The sequence below is a fragment of the Trachurus trachurus genome, assembly GCF_905171665.1.
Source record: "Trachurus trachurus genome assembly, chromosome: 9".
Taxonomy (NCBI): domain Eukaryota; kingdom Metazoa; phylum Chordata; class Actinopteri; order Carangiformes; family Carangidae; genus Trachurus; species Trachurus trachurus.
In genome coordinates this window covers 36,745,236-36,765,854 of record NC_139895.1, presented here as the reverse complement: position 1 = coordinate 36,765,854, position 20,619 = coordinate 36,745,236, and the positions used below count along the sequence as shown (strand labels likewise).

The 20,619-nt window shown below is 45.9% G+C and overlaps 2 protein-coding genes across 10 annotated transcripts in view; both read left to right on the top strand.

The window, feature by feature from the left end:
- Positions 1-20,279, top strand: part of fbrsl1 (fibrosin-like 1) — a 275,251-nt gene extending 254,972 nt beyond the window's left edge. For 3 of the 9 annotated variants that reach the window (XM_083979470.1, XM_083979469.1, XM_083979466.1), the window contains 13 exons: positions 3,299-3,758; positions 4,582-4,844; positions 6,530-6,780; positions 10,319-10,369; positions 10,570-10,665; positions 12,332-12,403; positions 12,651-12,680; positions 12,978-13,049; positions 13,844-13,976; positions 14,753-14,836; positions 16,114-16,197; positions 16,997-17,267; positions 17,780-20,279. In XM_083979470.1, the coding sequence (XP_083835596.1) occupies positions 3,299-3,758; positions 4,582-4,844; positions 6,530-6,780; positions 10,319-10,369; positions 10,570-10,665; positions 12,332-12,403; positions 12,651-12,680; positions 12,978-13,049; positions 13,844-13,976; positions 14,753-14,836; positions 16,114-16,197; positions 16,997-17,267; positions 17,780-19,079 (3,167 nt within the window). In that variant the 3' untranslated portion in view covers positions 19,080-20,279. Of the gene's footprint in view, positions 1-3,298; positions 3,759-4,581; positions 4,845-6,196; positions 6,358-6,529; positions 6,781-10,318; positions 10,370-10,569; positions 10,666-12,331; positions 12,404-12,650; positions 12,681-12,977; positions 13,050-13,843; positions 13,977-14,752; positions 14,837-16,113; positions 16,198-16,996; positions 17,268-17,779 lie in introns of all 9 variants that reach the window. The other 6 variants (XM_083979474.1, XM_083979467.1, XM_083979468.1 and 3 more) reach the window with 5 other exon arrangements.
- The window catches only part of chfr (checkpoint with forkhead and ring finger domains, E3 ubiquitin protein ligase), a 262,229-nt gene that overhangs the window by 215,123 nt on the left and 26,487 nt on the right, over positions 1-20,619 (top strand). The gene's annotated exons all lie outside the window — the stretch shown is intronic.

The window sequence follows — 20,619 nt, the reverse complement described above, 5'->3', positions numbered from 1 at the left end:
AGGAGGTTGTTGCGTCCATTTTTGCAAGTAGCTAGGTGTGTGTTTCAATTAAAGTGGTTAAAAAAGCTTCAAAGTGAATGCTTTTTAAAGGCTATGGTTTTGTAAAGCATTTAAAATTGTGCAGAGCTGTCCTCCAGGGCCTCCGCATTATGTTCTTGACACGTCGTGTGTCAACAGACCTTACTTAAGTGGGATATCCAGGTCACAACAAGCAGCAATTTTATCCTTTATTGGGGTCTCCTGAATGATGGCAATTAGCCCATCCTAGTCCAATTCAGGGCCAAGCCATTCCAGACTGGTCCAAACCATTCAGAGTGGGGCCATCTGGCTGCATAAAGGCCACAGAGGACCAGATCTGTGCCAGCTCTCCAGATGTTCCACAGGGACAAACAGGGTCACAAGTGAAGGATATCGGAGGCAGGAACAGCTGTGTAGCGACACTGCGTTCACCCCAGATTCCCCGCTGGACACATCAGTCATCACCAGTGAATCCCAGCGGCCTGTTGTCCGTCTGCTACCTCAGTCTCCGTGTCCCTCCTCCCCCCAGCCCCCTACCTCGTATCACTGCAAACCCAGGCACGTGCACACAGGGCAAGGCCCAATTCTCCTGAGTAAGCAGGGCTGCAGGAACAACTATAAAAAGATCAATAGTGGGATGAGATGTCATCTGGTGAGCAGACCTGCCAACACCCCCCTAGGGAATGTCCCTGTCCCCCCGGTGCACTAACCCAGCTAACGGGAGAGGTGGGAGGGGGGCTGCCACCCCCCACCACCGGGCTGCCCTCCAACCTGCCTGACTCACTCGCACCATCTGCTCAGGTTTGTGGGGCAGGGCTTCAGGACAACACATTTTTTTGTACATACACTCGTATGGTATTTGTTTCACATGACTGCCTGTGGCTTGCCCACTGTTTCCCTCAGTATGAGATTGCAGGGAAAGCGTCTTCCATGTCCTGAGGAGAAGACGAACAATACAATGACAAATTTGTCAGTTTGTTGAAACACTTGAAACCCCAGCTGACAGTCGTGTGTGGTTTTTCCATTTTTGAAGGTTTGTTGAAAAACAGCAACAATACAGCCAGTGGGTGACATGTGTCATAGAAAGGTGTTCCTGTCATCTTGTTATCGCTGTGTCTTTACCCTCAAAATGGCTTCTGCTTTCAGAAAACTAGTGAAATCGGTCATGTGTTAGGTTGTATTCACAGTAAAGGTGACTTACTGATGCTGCTGCACAAGCTGGAGCACCTGTAGTTTAAGGAGCTATCACACATTAATACTTTATGTCTCCATAGCAAATCCTCATCCTCGCATTAAATCATTGCATTATGGACATGATGTACCTACAGTATTCTGTAGCAGACTTGCTCAGATTCTTCCTGCTTTGTGCTGCCCTTTACCGGAATTTAGACTATGGGACTCTCTATGTGTGCTTGTGTGTGAGTAATGTGCCCAGACTGAAAACTTTTTCTGTGTCCACCCTCCGTTGTCTCCAGTCGTGGGTGTGTGCGCGAGTGTGAGTGTCTTTGCTTGCAGAGGGATTTTAATGAGGGATGGGTTGGACTGAGCTGATACCTCCCTGCCTCCATTAGAGCCCATTAGAATCATCATTAAGATAACCCTGGCCCTGGCTTCCCAGCATTAGTATTAGAAACCCCTCTCTATCTCCTAGTGGTCGTAGTGAGACTTCATTCCATATCACTCGCCTCACATTGTGTCTGGGAGAACAGGTTGCCACGGCAACATCACCCAACGGCGACATTTCGACTGTGGATATTTGCTTCTTCGCCTCTGTTTGTCTGTCGGTGTCTCTCCGTCTTTGCCTTCAGTCTTCCTCTTTCTCCTTCGCCTGCAGGAAGAGAGACCTGACAGTTTAATCCAAATCCCAGACCCCTATAAATCTGCAGGTCTATATACACCCAGACCCCAGAATTCATTTGAAAATCGTGACACCTTAGCCAGCCCCAGTTCTCCCATAAAATGCAAGGAGCAAGGGAGGGGAGCTCAACAAATAAAAAAATAAAAGCTCTGCCCTGCCTTTTTATTGGGCTTTTTATGGGTGTTAGGATCCTTGAAAGATTAAGCAGGCTGTTAATAGGGACTGGATATTCCATTAGTAGGCTGCATATCGAGTTCTCACTGGCTTGACAGCAGCTCCCGGCTCTTCTCATTTTTTGTTACCGTTGAGAGTGCCCATGGAGCTTTTTTAATTGCAGCTCTAGTAAGCCTTCTGACTGAAGTACTGCTGCGTCTTAGCTGTAGATTAGAGCCGCCTAGAGAGCCTCATCTGCACCGGGCTGTCTCCTCTCCGCCTCTGTCTCTATCTGTCTCTATCCGTGTGTGAACATTCTCTTTCTCCGATTTTTCTATGCATATGATGTGTCTGTACTTAAAACAAATTCCACCACTCACCACTTTGATGAGTTCAGTGTTTTCTCCATTGTAGTTGTGGCTCTAACATCTCCGCAAACTCATTTTTTTGTGGCCCATTTGTTCTCCTTTTTCACTGTGAGAGAGCTAGAACATCACCAAATATCTCCATGGCGTTTTCATTGATGCATAAGTGCTATGACATTCTTTGTCTGTGTAAAGGTATCGAGATGCTGCATTTTCTGCCATTTCCATTTTGCCGCTACAACAGCACATAATTACAGTGATTAAATTGCAACAGCCTAAGTATGAAAAGTCGTTGTTGAGTGGAATGCTGATCATAAAAGCTTCTTGTCTGGTGAAAAGACCCCTGATGAATGGTAAAGACAAAGTGGCCAAGTTCAGAGTGCTTTGCTGCGGTTTCCCAAATCCCCTGAAAGATCAGGAAGGGAGGACAGAAAAGCACAGTGGCAGAGAGGCCAAGATAAGGGGCCATGATCTCTCTTCACAGCACAATTGAAACATAATTATTTCATGCCAGATTGTGTGCTCAGCAAAGCCCTGAATAGGGGCCGACATTTAACTTTAATTAGCTGTGATTTATTCATACTGACTGGATCGCGAGAAGAAATTGGATCATCTGATTATAGTCAAGCATGAAAATGACCTGATTAAACACTTAATGGAACCTAGGGAGAGGGAAACAGGAGGAACCTCAGGCAGGAGACATGTGGAGAACATTATAACGGAGGAAAAGGGACTATGTTTTACTCATCATTGATCATATATAGGCCTCTGAATGCACATTCAGTCATTAGTCATTATCTGTCATCAGGTGGTTTCAAATCAAACAGGAATATCTAAAACAGGTGAACTTCAGATCAGGGTTTCAGACTCTCTTCTTACATTTCACTGTTTCTTCTCTTCTCAGGTGTGCCGACGAATGAGAGTCCCGAGTCCAAGACCTGTAGCTCAGCCAAAGTCTCAGGGCTTCAGCGCAGCCAGGAGCAAAGCCTCAGCGAGGTGCCCTTCGCGCCTCCCGTGCCCAGCCCCACCCCGGCCTCGGCGCCAACGGGCTCCCCCGCCCCCGCTGCAGCGGCGGCCCCTCCAGAGCCTCCGAGGTCCCGCCTCCCCACCCCGCCTCCCCTCAGTGTCAAGAAGGAGCAGCCGCCTCCGCCCCCTGTCCCTACCCCTCCCCTGCTGCTGAGACCACCTCCCCATCCCCAGCCCCACCCTCCTCACCCGCACCCGCACCCGCACCCGCACCCTCACCCTCACCCTCACCTGCACCAGGAGCCCCGTGTCCTTCCGCCTCCGCAGCACCACGCACGGCCAGTAATCAGCCACCAGGTGCATCATCCGCTGCAGTACAACAGCCTCCACGACATCAGGTGGGCTGTTACACGGGGGATGTTTGTGTCCCGAGGCAGGGACACGCACAAGACTGCAGACATTTGTGCTTCGTTAAAATTGGCGGGCTACCCAGAGTCAGCAGCGAAAAAGAGGCCAATAAAACACACACTTTTTAATGTGGTTATGCTGAAACTGTAACACTCATGTTAGCTTAGTGGTATTCAGCAACATTTCAGCCTCATGTGGCCAGATCAGTTCGGTCTGTGTCAGACCACTGGAGACTAACAGTTACAGAGCAGAGATTATCACTGTACCAACTTATGTACTAGGCCAGGGTGTCACGCTGCTGCTAACCTCTACTTTGCTTTAATGTGTCAGTTTACTGGAGACGGCAATGAAATAAACTGCAGCAATTTAAAAATGAATATAGTGTACTCCAACAAGATACTGTGCATTTTATATTCTACACAATATTGGCTGTTGTTAGGTGGATATAGATTTTTTTACCACACAAACTTGCAATAACCAGCTGTCAGATTTACTGTATTTCATTGAGCAGCTCTCCAGAACGTTCAGCTGTTTCCCATTTTATCAAATTTTCTCAGAATTTGCTCTCACCCTTTTTTTTTTAGATCAACGTAAGAAACTTTATTGGAAAATCATTCTTCTGTTGTCAAAACAGAGTGTCAAACATATCAGTAAAGCTGATCTAATAGTGAGCTACCAACAAAGCAAGCAAACTAGTGTACTATACCAACAAATGGAAGTTTCACATGCTAGAAATCCTTGCATTGAATACATCATCAGTCCATTAGCAGTAAAAATTATCATTTACTTAATTGTATTTTTCTACCTTTTCAGCCACAGCAGCAGTCCAGTGGGACTTCCCAAACAACACTTGCCCCCATCCCCTCACCACCATCACCTCAGCGGGCTCCCATCCTCGGCCCCCGCCTTGCCTCTGTCCATAGCCAATCTCTCTACCTCACATTATTCCTCTCTACGGAGCCCGGCCCATCGCCATCCGGCCATGTTTGCAACCCCAGCCACACTGCCTCCACCACCGACCTTACCAACCAACAGCTTAGTTGTGCCTGGGCACCCCGGCGGCACCCCCTACCCAGGTAAAGCCGTGCACCTCACGTGTTAGATGGTAGCATGCCAATGCAGACACAAACTCATATGGTGCATGGCAACTTTAAAAAGACCAACACTGCCTTTCCCTATTGTCCTTTGTCAACACCTTCTGACTAAAGGAAAAAAGCAAAAAATCACTGTACGAGTTTCCAGCATTTCTTCCCATAGTTCCCATTTTATATAAATATAAAATATAGATAGCACTACTATCTTTATGTGACATATGTACCCATGCATGTGACCTGACATTCATTAACTAGTTTTCAGCCATAATAATTAGTTGGTTATTACAGTATGTTGTTAATATCATAATACATGTGTTATATGGTGTTGAAACTTGTCAAGTTGTGATTTGCTGACCAGGTAAGTGCTCGTTCTTTACTCTTTTATCCTTTGATACAGCACAGAACAGTTTATCCAATCATACTCCTGTACTGAACAGAAACAGGTGGTTGCACTCACTTGTTAGAGAAAACACATTTTGGTAAATCATGGTTTTGTCTTTAATGGCTAGTATATGTCAGTTCCTATAAATAGTGAATAGTAAAAAAATACAGCAATAATTTTGCATTGATCTTAAAAGCAGTGTATGTCTCATGTAATATACTAAAGCTAGAACAGTAAAGGCAAGTTAAAGAGGTTTTCCTTAAAACCTCAACATAGTCCTTTAATGTCTGCCCATAAATATAAGGAATGTGGTCCACTTAGTGGAGCAGCCACAGATGCTTCAAATAACCAATTACCAGTAATCAATAATTTGATAAAAGAGCCTCATTAGCCAATCACCCTTGTACAGCATAGAGTGGAAATACATCTGATTTAAATGTAAAAATCAACAGTGAGCTGCTTCTCTTAAAAGTCACATGCTATAATGTCAGGTTTTATTTCCACTGGAGAATATCCTGCATCATTTTCTAAGATGGATTGTATTTATAGAAGCATGGATGAGGTCACAGTACAAGGACTTGGATGCATCATTGGAAAATGTCAGTTAACAAGTGGACAGTCATCACAGCTGGAGACGTCCTGAGCACTGGGCTACTGAAAACAAGGAATAAACCTGCTGAAAAATGTCATGCAATCTGATCCAAGACCAGCAACCAGATCTGTGTTTTCTCTTTCCAGTAATGTGTGCATTGAAGAGATTTAATAATATGTTTTACAATTTCCTCAAAACGAGCAATTGTATTCTGCAATAGAAGGAAACAACCGTCTCCAGCGACGATGGGTGTCTCCAGAGTGTGTATTAAATATGCCAGTTGTGCACTGACTTTCTAATAGAGGGCAAGAGTGTGTGTGTTTTCTGCTGGGATGACTCTTGGTTCTCTCTTGTCTTTAGATACCAGTCTGTTGATATCATTCAACCAACCAATCATGTATTGCCAGCCTCATTCGGGGATTCTGATTGGCACATTGTCACAGGCAACTCTCTTACCACCACCAATGAGTCCCCACGTAGAAAACCCTCACAGCATGAGCTGGAGAAACAGAGAATGCCAGGTGACTATTTTCTCTTCTCTTCTACCCTTGTTGTGAAGACTGACTGGGCGCCCGTGCCTTTTTTTTTCTTGTGTCCCCCCCTTCCTTCCCTCCCCCTCCCCTTTTTTCTTTTTCTTTTTCTTTTTTCTTTTATTTCTTTCCTTTTTTTTTTCCTCGCTCTCCTTTCTTGCAGAGCATGACCTCCTGAGGCAGGAGCTGAACAACCGCTTCCTGGTTCAGAGTTCAGAGCGGGGCCGGGGGCCGTCCGCCTCGCCGCTGGCCCCCGTGTCGCTCCTGAGGGCCGAGTTTCACCAACACCAGCACATGCACCAGCACCAACACACCCACCAGCACACCTTCACGCCCTTCCCCGCCAGTCTGCCCCCGGCCGCCATCCTCACCCCGCCCACCGCACCCCCCATGGTGCGTACCCAAGCCAGAAATGTGAGGATAAGTAAAAAGAAAATTCCAGTAACTTCCCACCCACCCACCTGTCACCCCTCCCGATCTCCCCTCTTCGATCAGTTTCTCCCTTTTTTTCTTTACCCCAAAAATTCACCAAATATGTCCCGTAGCTGTTAGGAACCCCTCCCTTCAAAGAAAATAATGCCACTGACTCGGTTTGAATTCTGCTCTTTGATTTCTGCTTCTAAAGCCTGAGAGCTGACAAGAAGCTTAAAGCGTCACATCTGTTCCTCTGTAATAAGGACAAATGCAGGGCAGACACGGCCCGCTGGCTGCCACCTCCCATTACACACATTACATACATCATGCCACTTCCTGCTCAGGCTGGTCAAACCTGACCAAGCACATGTTTATTTTTACAACTTTCAACTTATTCATCCATAGTAGAATCATATATAAAACCCCACATATACAATATAATCATAGAGGTCCTTACCTGACTCGTAGCACGTCTGCCAAACCAACATTACCAAATTTCATTTAGATTATTCATCTTCTTCTTAACTGTGACATAGATTTTGCTGTTCAGAGTTTGCTGAGGATCAAAAAAGGGGAACTGCCTGAAGGCAGGCTTTTCAATTGTTTGCATATGGATGTGTTTTAAATGGTTTTGAATGTTTTCATTTGCCTGTTAACAAAGAGCAACGAAGGCGCCGTCAAACAGATCTGTGTGCATTTCTGCAGACATAGTTGTATGCACACTCCTTGCTGTTCATGTGTGTGTGTGTGTGTGTGTGTGTGTGTGTGTGTGTGTGTGTGTGTGTGTGTGTGTGTGTGTGTGTGTGCGTGTGTGTGCGTTAAAAAGCAACCATACTTGCCAATGACAAATTCAAAGCCGGTCAAATAACTTCAGTGTGGATGACATCACTGCAAAACTGTTTTGATAATGTTTCTAATTGCTTCCGTGCTTTGACTGCCATCAAGTCTGGATATGGGGGGGGGGGGGGGGGGGGGGGGGGTCAAAGTCTGGCAACTCTCAGATTAGTGCTGAGGAAAAAAGGTTATAACTATTCATCCATCATTTGAAATGCACAGCAATCTCTCACAGTCGATTCAGACGGGGGCCCCATTTGTAGCTTTTTGGCATTAGTCTAATAGATCTAATCCATCATGTCATGACCTCTGATTGAGAGCCTGTGGTCCCATTAAGGCCCCGCTCCAAGATTATCCCCATCCTGTACATTAGAAATCAAAGCTCTGGTATTTATGGCACAGTCTCAGATAAGTATTGAGAGCGTTTAGGCCGTCCTTCAGGCCTTCAGCCGACACACATGCCTTAATCTGCTCCTCTGTTCATTCCTGACATGGTAGGAATTATATACAGTACGCAGTCCTCCCTTTGAAGATGAAAGAGGCGATTTTCCCATCTCACTAATGCTGGCATTATGTAGCCCATGATGTACATACTCCCCCATCTCTTGTTGTGTTGTTGCGATGGGATTTGAGACTGCCATTAATGTCTTCTGCTGTTTTTTTTCCCCTTTTAATTGAAAGTGTGTTGTTACTTAACTTATGTCTTTTCCCCTCCCCTCCTCTCCTCAGTAACAATGCTGTTTTTCTTCTCTTTGGTGCTTGCTTAAAGAGGCAGCAGTAATGATGATGTTGTGGTTGTCTTACTGTTTTGTTGTGAGAAGGCGAGCCACGTATAGCCCAGTTGTGCTTCCTCCCTCTCTCTCTCTCTCTCTCTCTCCACTCTTTCTCTCTCTCAGTGTCTCTCTCTCTTTTATTTCCTCCTGCTCTCTAGATGTCCCATGTCATTTCAGCTATGTAACAGCCCTTGGCTAATGGCTGTAATTAATGAAATTATGAAGCCTCTATATTTGTTTATTGTTCTACGCCCTCAAGCAGCTGGCTTGCCAAATGGCAGCGGTGTCTTTGCAACCCCGCCTCCTTGCCCCAGCCTTGTCTTTGGACAAGGAATATCCTTAATTGTTATAAGATGAAATATTAAGCTTTAATTAGCCAAAGCTGTTTACTATAAAACTGTGACAGGCACCATAAATTACAAGGGCAAGAGTTTTTTTTTCTTTTTCTTTTTTCTTTTCTTTTTTTTTTTACAAGGCCATAAAGCAGCCAAAATCCCTCTCCCAGTGTCAGACATTAAACAGGCCGCGCCTTCAGAAATGCAGAGGAGCTTTTTAATGAGCTCGGAAGCTGGCGCGGCGTTTCCTCTCAATAGGCTATCTGTCTTTGATTTGGGCCCATTATCGCCCACAAACAGGGCCGTCAACACCATCACTGCTGCCGCTGCCATTTTGTGTGCATATGTGAATGGCCCTGGAATGGCCCCTGACCCGGCCCCTGCCTCTCCACCAGCAGCTCAGCCAGCCCCTACGCCCGCTACCCCCTCAGCCACCCGTGCTGCAGCACACGCACACACAGAAACACTGATTCATACCCACTCATTTTCTTGTTTTATGTAAACCCAAAACGGCTGCGCCTGCCAAGAGAGCTTTGTGAAAACACTCGCAAAAAGTACCTGCAAATGGTTTGTGTATTTGCGGAATAGGAATAAGTTACTGTCACTTGTAATTAGCCCATTTCAAAATAGAGGGCCAGTGAACAGACACACAAAGCCCCCTTTCATACGTGGGGCAACATTCGCCGCTCTCGCTCTCCCTCCTCTCCGTCTCAGTTTACTGACTAGATTCCCATGTGTTCGGGATATGATCAGAAACATTTCTTTCATCCAACAACACAGTTTTTATATGGCAAATTCTAACTGAGATTATTCTGGTAGGCAGAAGCTCTGCCACAGAAATGGTTTCCTCACATCAGTTCAGCATTTCAAGGTTATATCAGTTTCATGCTGATCTGTCCTGAATTAGCCCCTAACCATTGCAAATGTCGTCTACTCGATTCAGTTTCAGTCATAAAAGACAGACTGCTCTCACAAGAGGTTCCATATATTCTTTCCATGATTTAATGCATGGAGAATCTGATTCTTTTCTTCACTAAATCTCTTTTGAAGTCTGGTTGTCTAACACCCAAAACAAGCTATATGTCTCCGTGTACTCCCCTCCCGTCTATACCATCATGGAGCATTGTAAAAAAAAAAAAAAAAAGGCCATAGCAGTCAAAAGCAATTAGATTCACATTTCTACAAATTTTCCAGTGAATAGAAACAACTGGTCTGGTTTTAAAATGGTATGATTCTCGAAGCTGGGCCTCCACGCCCAACCTCTGTATGCTCAATTGGAAAATCATGCAGGCTGCCTTCATCTTGGCAGTCTGCTAAAGCGGCTGTATTGTTAGTAATTTAACTGCCTATCTGACCATGCAGTTTAAGTAAACCCATGACTAGTGCAAGCCAGCTGCTTTACTCCTGGGCTTATTATTCTGGAGCACAATCCTGCTTATTACCAGTTACAGATGTTGATCACATGTTATGTTTTTATGATGTAAAAATAATGAGAGGGTATTTTTAAAGAAGGCCTTTGCTTGAAGGATTTTGGTGAAGTAAATCATTTTGTGGACTCCTTTTTTTCTAATTCTTTCTCTCTCTTATCTCTTCCAGTTCGACAAATACACCCCCAAACTGGACAATCCATTCATCAGACATTCAAACGTGAGTTCCTCCTCATACAAATTTAAATTTGTTATTTGCATTCGGCAAATCAAATATTTGACATATTTGAATGTTGCCATGACAGCATTTATTGTGTGTTGTGTGGTTTTGTGTGTGCATATGCTTGAGTCCTGTATGTATCTCTGTTTGATTTTGTTTTGTGTCTTTTTGTGTTTCCCATCCTCCTCTTTTCTCCCCAGTTCTTCCCCTCCTACCCCCCCACCATGCCAGGCATGCCCCCGCTGCTCCCACACTCAGGACCCTTCAGCTCGCTGCAAGGAGCCTTCCAGCCCAAGGTCAGCCCCACATCCCTACCCTCAACCCACAGTCTACAAACAGACAGATAATATTAGGAAGCATGGGCACAAAACGACGCACACAAGCTTGTACACAACAAACAAAAACTCAACTATAGCACAAAAGACAGAGACAAAGTTTTTAATTCTCTCTTTCCTTTTAATTCTCTCAGTGCGGAGGCTGTGTAAATGCCCTGCTGTATATACAGTAAAGACTTTGCATGAGTGACAATGGCTTCATGTGCTCACTGAGGGAAATGAATGAGAGGAATAATAAGTAGACTTTTCATGGGGGTTTCAAAGGCAGGTGTGTAATATACTGTATGCCAACAGCTCTATGCCATGTGCCTCTATGAGCCAATTTTCTGTAGGTTTTCAGCCTCACCGAACACTGAAGCAATAGCACCATGGATGATTAGTACACCTCTAACAAGGAGGTTTAGATTTAGATTAAAAAAAAAACTGTTTGCAACTATGTTGTATATGTGAGTTAAGGATCCTTGGAGAGTAAAACCATAGCAGAAATACAGTTTCACACTACACTTACAGTACATTAGATATTTTGATATCAGATATTCTGAGTTGAATGAGCGAAGCAGCAGAGCTCTGTTGCTGCTGAGTATCGATGAAATAAGATTCTAATGCACTTGGCCACATCCCATTGAAATCCTTTTATTATAATCTGTTAGACTTGACTGGAACTGAACCAGGGTCAGAGTCGCGCGCTGACCCCAGCCAGGACAAGCAAGACAGGAGAAGATGTGGGGCGGCAGGGATGTGAGGGATGGGAAGGGGTGTGAGGGTGTGAGTCTGTCTGGCAGATGCCCAGCGGCTGTGACCTGGTGTAAGCCCCTAATCAAAGCTGCCCTAAATCCGCTGGCCCTATTCCCAGCAGACTGTGTCATGGAAGGGGCCCTTTTGTCAAAGGTCCCTCCAGATGGTTCAAGGAACAGTTTAAAACCCCTGCTAAGTATTCTTGGAGGGGAGCTTGGGGAGGCAAGGCTTGGGATGTGTGTTTGTTTGTGGGGGGCTGGTGACTCAGGTCACCCTGCAGGACCCTGCAGGACCCTCCTGTCCCCGGTATAGGGATGGATTAATAAGGCTGTTGCGCTTCAGTGACTTAAAGAGGAGATGTGTTACACTGGCGTGACTCAGCACCTTCAGCATCATTACAGTTGAATCTATGACATCAGATATATAACAGCTGTAGTTGAGGATTAGAGATTTATAATGCTACTGAGGGAGGATATACTGTAGAGCTGCGGTGATGTTGGCGTCTGTAGCTGGAGGATCTCCTACTGCCACTTTCTGACATGCTTCCATGCCACAGACGTCCACCCAGAGCCTGGACACAAGATTTAGTCTCAGGGTACTTCTAGTATTTATTCAGAGAGAAAAAAAGTCCAAAATGAAAAGCTCTCTACCGAGGACGGCGCAGATGCCTCCAACCCCACTGAGAATTACTGGATTAAGAATGAATTTACCTCCTGCATAAAGTAGTTACGCAACATGCTTTGGTTTATTTCCCTTAGTGCATTTCTGCTTTATAATGTCTTTTCAGGCTTTAACTACTTAAACAACTACAGATCTGATGGGTTACCATGTCTCTCTTTCTCTTTGTCTCTCTCTCTCTCTCTCTTTGTCTCTCTCTCTGTCTCTCTCTCAGGCATCAAATCCCATCGACGTAGCTGCACGTCCTGGAGCGGTACCTCACACACTCCTACAGAAGGACCCACGGGTAAGCGTCAAGTTGACAGTGTCCCAACAAGTCTCTTCTTGCTCTGTCCCTCCTGGTGAAAGCCACATGTGTACACACAGTATGTGTCTCAGAGAGATGTGATTGCTTTGTCTCTGCATTAGCATCTCTCTGAGATGGAATGTTTTCTCCTCATGCCTGTCGCTGCACGCATGTATCCACAGTGCCTGCACTATTTGGCCGCATTGCTTTGTTGTTGATGATAACGCTTGTCTGTTTATCCATACAGATAACAGATCCGTTCAGGACATCTGTTAGGGTAAGTGGTTGGCTTGTCCATCTCTTGTTAAATGTGACATCTCTCTGGCCAGGCCACAAAGTCTAAAACTGCAAATTCTTCAACAATTCCTGCCGGCTTTTGGCTGCATTTACAGTTAGCTTTGAGGTTTCTGTTGGGTTAAAGTCAGGGTTAGATTTTCTTAATCCGTTGCCTGGTTGAAAATTCTGACGAGTTCCCGCTTTGTAGTTTGGCCAGAAAATCACAATGCCAGAATCCATATTTAGTTCCCCATATTAAAGCCAGCAGGCTAACCTCAGTTTCTCTCTAAATTTTTAGAAACCTGGCAAGTGGTGTGCAGTGCATGTCCAGATCGCATGGCAGATCTACCACCACCAGCAGAAAATGAAGGTGCGTGAGATGGATAATGATGTCTTGCAGGAGTTTTGCTGTCATTTAAACCAGATACAGTATATTGGTAATGGAATAACGACCCAAATAACATACTTGTTCACTGAATACACAGTAGGTCTTATCATGTCATAGTTGGATCTTTACCAGTGAAACTATCTATAATCGTGTTACTGGGTTCAGAAAGACCATGTGGGTGGGAAAAGACAGATGACAAAATAAGAACAGAAATCTGTTACATGTAATAATGATTCACAATCCAACAAAATTGTGTTTCCTCTTGTTTAGTGTTCCCTAAAGCAAAGTAAATGTTCTGTGCGTCGCTCACTCAACCCGAAAAAGAAACGGGCAGATCATGACCTGACACATTAACAGCTGTAACAGAATCAGTGATCATAGTGATGGCTGCATTGACCAAATTACAACATGTGAGCACAGACAAATGCTTGTGTGGAACTACTCCTCTCACTGACAGAGGATGGTGTGGCCTCGCCATGGAGATCCTCTGCTAAGGCCTCTGGCCTAGTGATGTCAGTCCTTCTTGGGCTCTGAACCCCCGTAACCAAGGATTTAGTGTCCCTAATCAGCTTACATATATTTGTTATAACACAGTTGGCCAGAATTGGAGACATGGATCCATTGTTGATGTATCTGTATTCCTCTGATCTCTCACCCAGTGTGTAGCTGAGGATAAATCCCTCTCACTGTTGTTGGAAATGTTAAGTACTGTTGCCTACCGACCTAATTTTCTTTGTCCGTCTCCCTCTGTTTGTCTCTGCCTCACTTGACTATAGCAAATGCAGCTGGATCCTCACAAACTAGACATGAATGGGAAACTGGACCTGTTCAGTCGACCCCCAGCTCCAGGAGTCTTCCCAGGGTTCCCGTACCCTCATGACCTGGCACGACCCCTTTTCTCCTCCACAGGTCAGTAGGTTCTCTCCGTGCATCTCCCAATTCAAATCTTTCAAAACACTTAAATGATCCCATTCTCAAGGCTTTTCAACTGCATTTTTGTCTTTAGGCTAATACGCATTTAGAGCTGCATGTCATAATTGTCTCCCCGCCAGTGTGAAGAAATTGTATCTTTTTTTTCTCTCTTCTCATGTAATGTTCACTTAATTATAGTGCTTTTGTAGCAAATGTTTTGCCAGTAAAGGGAGTCAGCTACGTCTATGAATATGGATGACTCCCAGTTAGGTAATTGACTGATTTGGCCTGCGTTGGAGGGCAACAGAGAGGCGAATGGCCTTTGACTGGTAATTATGCAGTGGTGTGTCAGAGGCACTCCTGTAATTGGTTCTTTCATTAACCATTCATGGAATATGGGTGATGGTAGCTGTGTTTTGTGAGAAAGGCCAGCTTGTTGCACACTCTGGAGCTGACCTCAATAAGCAGTTATAGACCTGAACACAAACAGGCAACAGCTGCAATAAAAACCAAAATATCAGTTGCTAATTCCCTCAATGGCATTACTCAGCCGCCTCTGTGCTTCTATTTACAGCACATTCAACAAGTTTGTGATGCTGTTGCAGGAAAAACACCTCGTATTTACTCACATTTACTTTTTTTTCTGTTCTTGTCTAATCACGGGGGTCAGTAGTGTGATTATCGTGGGTGGACCATAATTTTGTCTAACTGTATGCTCATTAGAGTTCATGAGTGTCTGATAGCAACACTCTTCTATCCTCTGTCTCCGATAGGCTCCGGCCACCCAGCTCCCTCCCCCTACGGCCCTGCCCCACATCCCAGCGGCTTCCTGCCTCCTAGCCATTTGGCAGGTAAGTGTAAGTAACCCCATGTTCAATTTTTTTTATACATTTATCTCCTCTTTCCCTCTGTCTCTCTCTCACCCACTCTCTCTCTTTTGCTCTCATGTTTTAAACACATTACAAGCCACCGGGGTGTAATTTGAAACTGAGATCCTTCTAGTTTTGATCTCAGATTCGTTTGAAGGTTAATGTGGAATCCAGTTGGCCAGTGTAGACAGTCTGCTGCGGCACTTCTTGAGCAAACTCATAGGAGAGTGTAGCCATAATGTAATTGGACAGTATGATTCATAACATCGCCTTAAATAACTCTGTGTGGGGTTATTAAAAAGACGAGGCCAGCCTAGTGTTCACTCTTCTGCCCTATTTGTCATCCCTCATTTGTTTGGAGAATGTAAAGGCAGTGCAGCAGCGTATATGACACTACTTCCCTTTAGGCTTGCAAAGTTGATTTCATAATTCGCAGAAGGAGTGAGATAGTTAATGTTGCTGGATTTACTTGTGCATGTAATTATTTTCATTCATTTGTGTATTTTGCACCATTCTATTTGAGACACTGTTTGGATTCAGAGTGGCAAGTTGATTTCATGGAATAAGCCCTTGAGTCAATCCATTTTGCGCTTGTGAATACACACGGTCCACAGAGGACGAAGACTTAGCAGACAGAATTTTCCTGCCCAGGGAATTCATGTGTGAGGCAGAGGAGATTTCTCAATTGTTGTCTTTTCTGATATATTAACAACCCCCAGAGTTGAAAATCCTTAAACCCTAATCTGTTGATAACTTCTGCATTTCTTGATGGATTTTTGCTGAATTAATATGGGACTGCAAATAATCAGCAGATGAATGTTGTTCACTGACTTCTCAGGGTAAATATTTGTGTCATTACTCTAAATTGAGAGTTTGCACCAGTTGAGCTCATCAGGCCCTGCTTCTCCAGTCAAAGCATTATGGTCTGTCTAGACTAATTTCTGCAGCTTCTAATTCCCCTGCCCTACCACAGTCCATTTTCAGCCAAGCTCCAACAACTCAAAACTAATTTCCCCATCAAGCAGCGTTGTTCCGCTAGGCCCAGCAGGGTCAGAGACACTCCACTCCAGTTAGTGGCAGTGAATCCAGCACCCAGCGACCTGGCTACTGCAGGATTACCAGGCAGAGAGCTAAGGTGGCAGCGCTTAAAAAAAAAAACCACAGCTCGCTTGTAAGAGAAAAGCCGAGTGGAACGGGTTGGTGTTGGGGTGAGCACTGCTAGCCAGCACCCCCCCTTTTGCTAATCCCTGTTTGGCATTTTGCAGATCCTTTCAGTCGCTCCAGTTCCTTTGGCGGCCTCGGCAACCTTTCAAGCAGTGCCTTCGGAGGATTAGGCAACCCCTCGCTTGGTAAGCGCTGGCCCCCTCTCCTCCTCCACCGCTCCCCCCTTCAGTCTGGCCCCTGTGGCCAGTGACAGAACAGAGCAGGACATAGTTAGACCACAGGGAGAGCCAGGAGGGGAGGAAAAAAAATTAAGACACTTAGCTCTAGTTTCTGTGTCAAAAGCAGCCCTAGCCCAGCAAGGCCCAACAAGGCAGCACAACACACCACAGCAAACCTCCTCCCTGCCTCCACTTCATCCACCAAGCATGGCCCCAACAGCCTGGCTTTAATCTGGCTGCGCTGCTGCCAACCGGCACTCTCAGGTCTGCTGTTTGGTGGCAATTCATCTATTAATTATTTGACAAGCCCCTTCTGCACCACCACGGAGGGCTTTCTCTTTCCCCCCTGCATCCTTCTCTCTACGCTTTCTCTCTTTCTCTTCATCCCTCCTATTTTTGTGTGCCAAATCCTGTTGTGAAAATGGATGTGATTGGAATAGACATGCCGTGGAATGCTAAGGTCTCCCTTGGCTTTTCACAGCCCTCGACTCCAGAGGGCAAGTGAGTCTCCCCTGTTCATCCGGTGCAAATAGGGAGGGGGGTTGGGGGGCCCTTTAGTCCAAAAGCAAATGAGTATTTTTTTTCCACTGGTGGGGGGAGCCATTAACCTCTAACTCTTTCAAACAGCTTCAGTGAGAGAGCCTCCAGAGACAAAGACAAAAGCAGCTTTTGTTGTTGAGTCTTTCTCATCTTATGTGTCCTCAAGAAGGTTTTGTGCCCAATTAACTTACAGTGGGTCCCACGCCTGTCTCCCTCTTCCCTCCAGGGTCCAACAGTGTGTTTGGCACCAAGGAGGGGCCAGGAGGACTGCCCACGTTTGGCAGCCCCCACCACGACACCTGGAACAGACTTCGACGCACCCCGCCGTCCTTCCCCACCCCGCCACAGTGGCCCAAAACCGCAGACGCTGAGAGAAGCAGCTCGGCCAACAGCCACGAGAGAGAACGAGAGAGGGAACGGGAAAGAGAGAGGGAACGGGAAAGGGAACGAGAGAAAAGAGACTCTTCCATTGGGAAGGAAGAGAAGGATAAAGACAGGTGAGTCTGTGGTCTTATTATCCACCTGTAGAGTTTTATTTGGAGTACATTAGCTTTGAGATGTGTTTTTTTTGTCATTTTTACTCCTCTACCATATTGTAACATTTGAGATTTCACCTCATTGCACAGGATGTTCCCCCAAGAGGTTAACAAATCTGACTATACACACAATGCATCCACAAAACAAAACAATATTAAATACATTATAACATGGCTGAGTATCCATTTTCCAGCAAGCACACACACACATTCATCAATGAACATCATCAAATCCCCTCTGTGGAGAAACTCAAGGCATGGATCCAATAAGACCAACACAAATCAAACAGGCGACAAGCAGCTCAAAGAGAAGGAACTCAGATTTAAAGGCAGTAAATATTATTTGAGGAAGAGCCTGGCAAAATGTGTTTTTTTCCTGTGAGAATTAAAACTCTTATGTTGAAATTTAATACAGCCCACCTACATGATGCCTCCTTTAACTGGTACCAAACTATTTTATTATGTCATTACAGGGATTCTGTGGATCGCAACCGACACTCCAACCGTTCATCTCCGGCCTCAGCACCAGTCAGCTACCAGATCAGTAGCTTAATTCGCTCGAACAGTCAGAACTCCAATGATTCAGGTCGGCATCACAGCGGCAGCGTGGACCGGGTCCGTGAAGCAGAGAAGGAGCTGCTGGAGCGCCACAGAGAGTCTTCCACACTGGCCGACATCAAGGTGAAGGAGAGCCGCTCGCCTGGCAAGGAGATGCTGGAGAGGAGACCCTCAGAAGACTCCATCAAACCCACTCAGCGCTCTCCCTCTCCGTACTCCAAGGCAGTGATCAATGAGCAGAGCATGAAGATGACAGGTGGGCCCCCCCCTACACTCAAGGACAGCGAGAGGAAAGAGCCCCCACCTGCAGATCTCCTCCACAAGGTGAAAAATGACATGAAGATTAAGGAGGAGAGGAAGGAGGAGCAGGAGGTCATGGTGGTGAGTTCCGAACCCGCCCCTCAGCCCCCGTCCCAGACTCTTTCTCTTCCCGTCGGTCAGCCTTTAAACCCCCACCACCACCACCCGCCTTTGTCTCAGCAGCCCCCCATTCCCTCACCTCGCGGCAGTGACATCCCGGCACCTGGCCTGCACGGTGTCCCCATGGCACACTCTCTGCCCCTCTCCATGAACGCCATGCCCCAGATGGGCAGCCTCAACGTGCTGGACCGCGCTCGCATGGCTCCCTTCATGGGGGTGAGCCCCCTGGCAGGAAGGGAGCGCCTGCCTCACCCGGCCTTCCCCTGGGACCCCCTCAGAGAGGCGTACCGCAGCCTGGACCTGCAGAGGCGCATGGACTTCCAGCTCCGGGCCGAGCAAGGACACCGTTTCCCCAGCGTGTACGAACAGGAGCGGGCGTACCGCGAGAGGGAGGCCCACGACTACTCTCACCACGAGCACCTGCTGGAGGTGCGCAGGGAGCACGAGAGGATGCGGCAGCAGGCCGAGGAGCGAGAGCGCCTCCACCTACGGGAGGAGCTGGACAGAGCGCGCCTGCATCAGCTGCACCAGTCCCCCATGGAGGGCCATCTACCCCACATGCCCCCCTTCATGCCCCACCTTGGTGGCATGCCGTATCCCAGACTCAGCCCGTCCACAGGACACAACGGCCCTCTGAACAGAACACCCCCTACTGCTGCACTAAGTGCACCCCCACCCCTAGTGCCAGCTGGCAGTGCCAGACCAGCCTCACCCCGGAGGACTACCCCCCTCACTACACAGGACCCACGGGACTACTCGCCATCTCGCAACCCAAAAGAGGTCGAGGCTCGGTAGCTCCTGAGAAAAGTGTACCGGGTCTCACTAGACCCACTCCCCATCCCCCCCCCCCCCCCCAATCTGACATTCTCTTGTGAACAAAATGCACTGCTCTTCGCCAGAGAAGAGCAAAACTCCCTAAGGGAAAGGGTATGATTGTACAAAGTAAAGGTGTGTAAGGCTGATAAAGCACATGCCATGACTTTACTCTTAGTGGACTGGAGGTTGAATAATGTCGGTAAAAAGAACACAATGTGTGTATGTTTATATCCGACTTAAATATTTGATAATTATTAATATATTAATCCAATACCTTTTTTCAGCTTTGTGCAAAAAGAGAGGTCCTGAAATGAGTTTGTACATTTCCTATCCTTGTTCCATGTATAGATATCATTTCTATGAATTTTATGTATTTTGTGCATCAGTCACACCTTTTACAATATTTATCCCAGTTGATTGTGAGACATATCCATTATGACCCACTGTAAAGACTGGACTTTGGTTTCAACCTTCAGTAATTTAACCTCATGGTACCAGGATATCCTCAATGATTACAATGTACAATTGTTACATTACCGATTTGTTTTGTTCATTTGTTTTGCCTTTGAGATATGCAGATAAATATATATTATGAGGTCTTTGTTCAGTCTCTGTAAAGAAAACTGATGTAAATAACTTGTTGATATTCCTTCACTGCAAAATTACCATGTAAATTTATTAGGCTTTTTAACCATTTCTAGAAAAACAAAATTAAATGAAACATGGGGAATCACTTCCTCGTTAAATATCATGGTAACAGACAAGCCTGGCCAATGGATGTTAAGTGTGACAGGAGGAGGAGGGTGTTGTAAAGGGGCCTACAAGGATCATCTGCAATCTATGCAAAGCAGCACACAGCACCCTAATGAAGAGATCACATGGAGGGAGCAGACGATTCTGGTGATACTGAGAGAAACTTGGATCGACACATGTTTATATTTACCAATGAAATAATGATGAATTATTGAAAGACTTCCAAGTCAGAAACTGGACCAGCCCCAGACAGACAAGAAGGACACTTTTTAGTGGGTGGCAAAAGGACTTTCTCTGTCAACCTTGTGGTGTTGTGCAGTTGTTTTTCTTAGACTCTTGTATACAAAACAAGTAGAGTTTTAGGCCTGCAAAAAAATGAAAATGAACATTCATGGTTTAAAATGTACGGAATAAAGTTTGGACCTAATGTCATATATTTGCCGCCTGTCTTTTATCCCGGTGCTCGCTGTCAGCGCCGCCGACACCACTACTGAATTTGTCTGTAAGCCAAACTTGCTGAGGGGAATGTTGATGTTAGCTTGATGGGTTTGCCAATAACGCTCGAGCCTCAGGTTTTCAGCATTTAGAGTATTTGCTCATCTGATATCAAGCTATTACTTTGAAATCATAAAGGCAACAGACTTGGCCGGCAGAGTAGCCTAAGCCATCAGATCATTTGGCCATAATCTGTCATACATGGGCTGCAGAGCTCTTCAGAGGGGATCGATGAGACTGAGCCAAGGCAATACAGGGAGGGACTAATAGG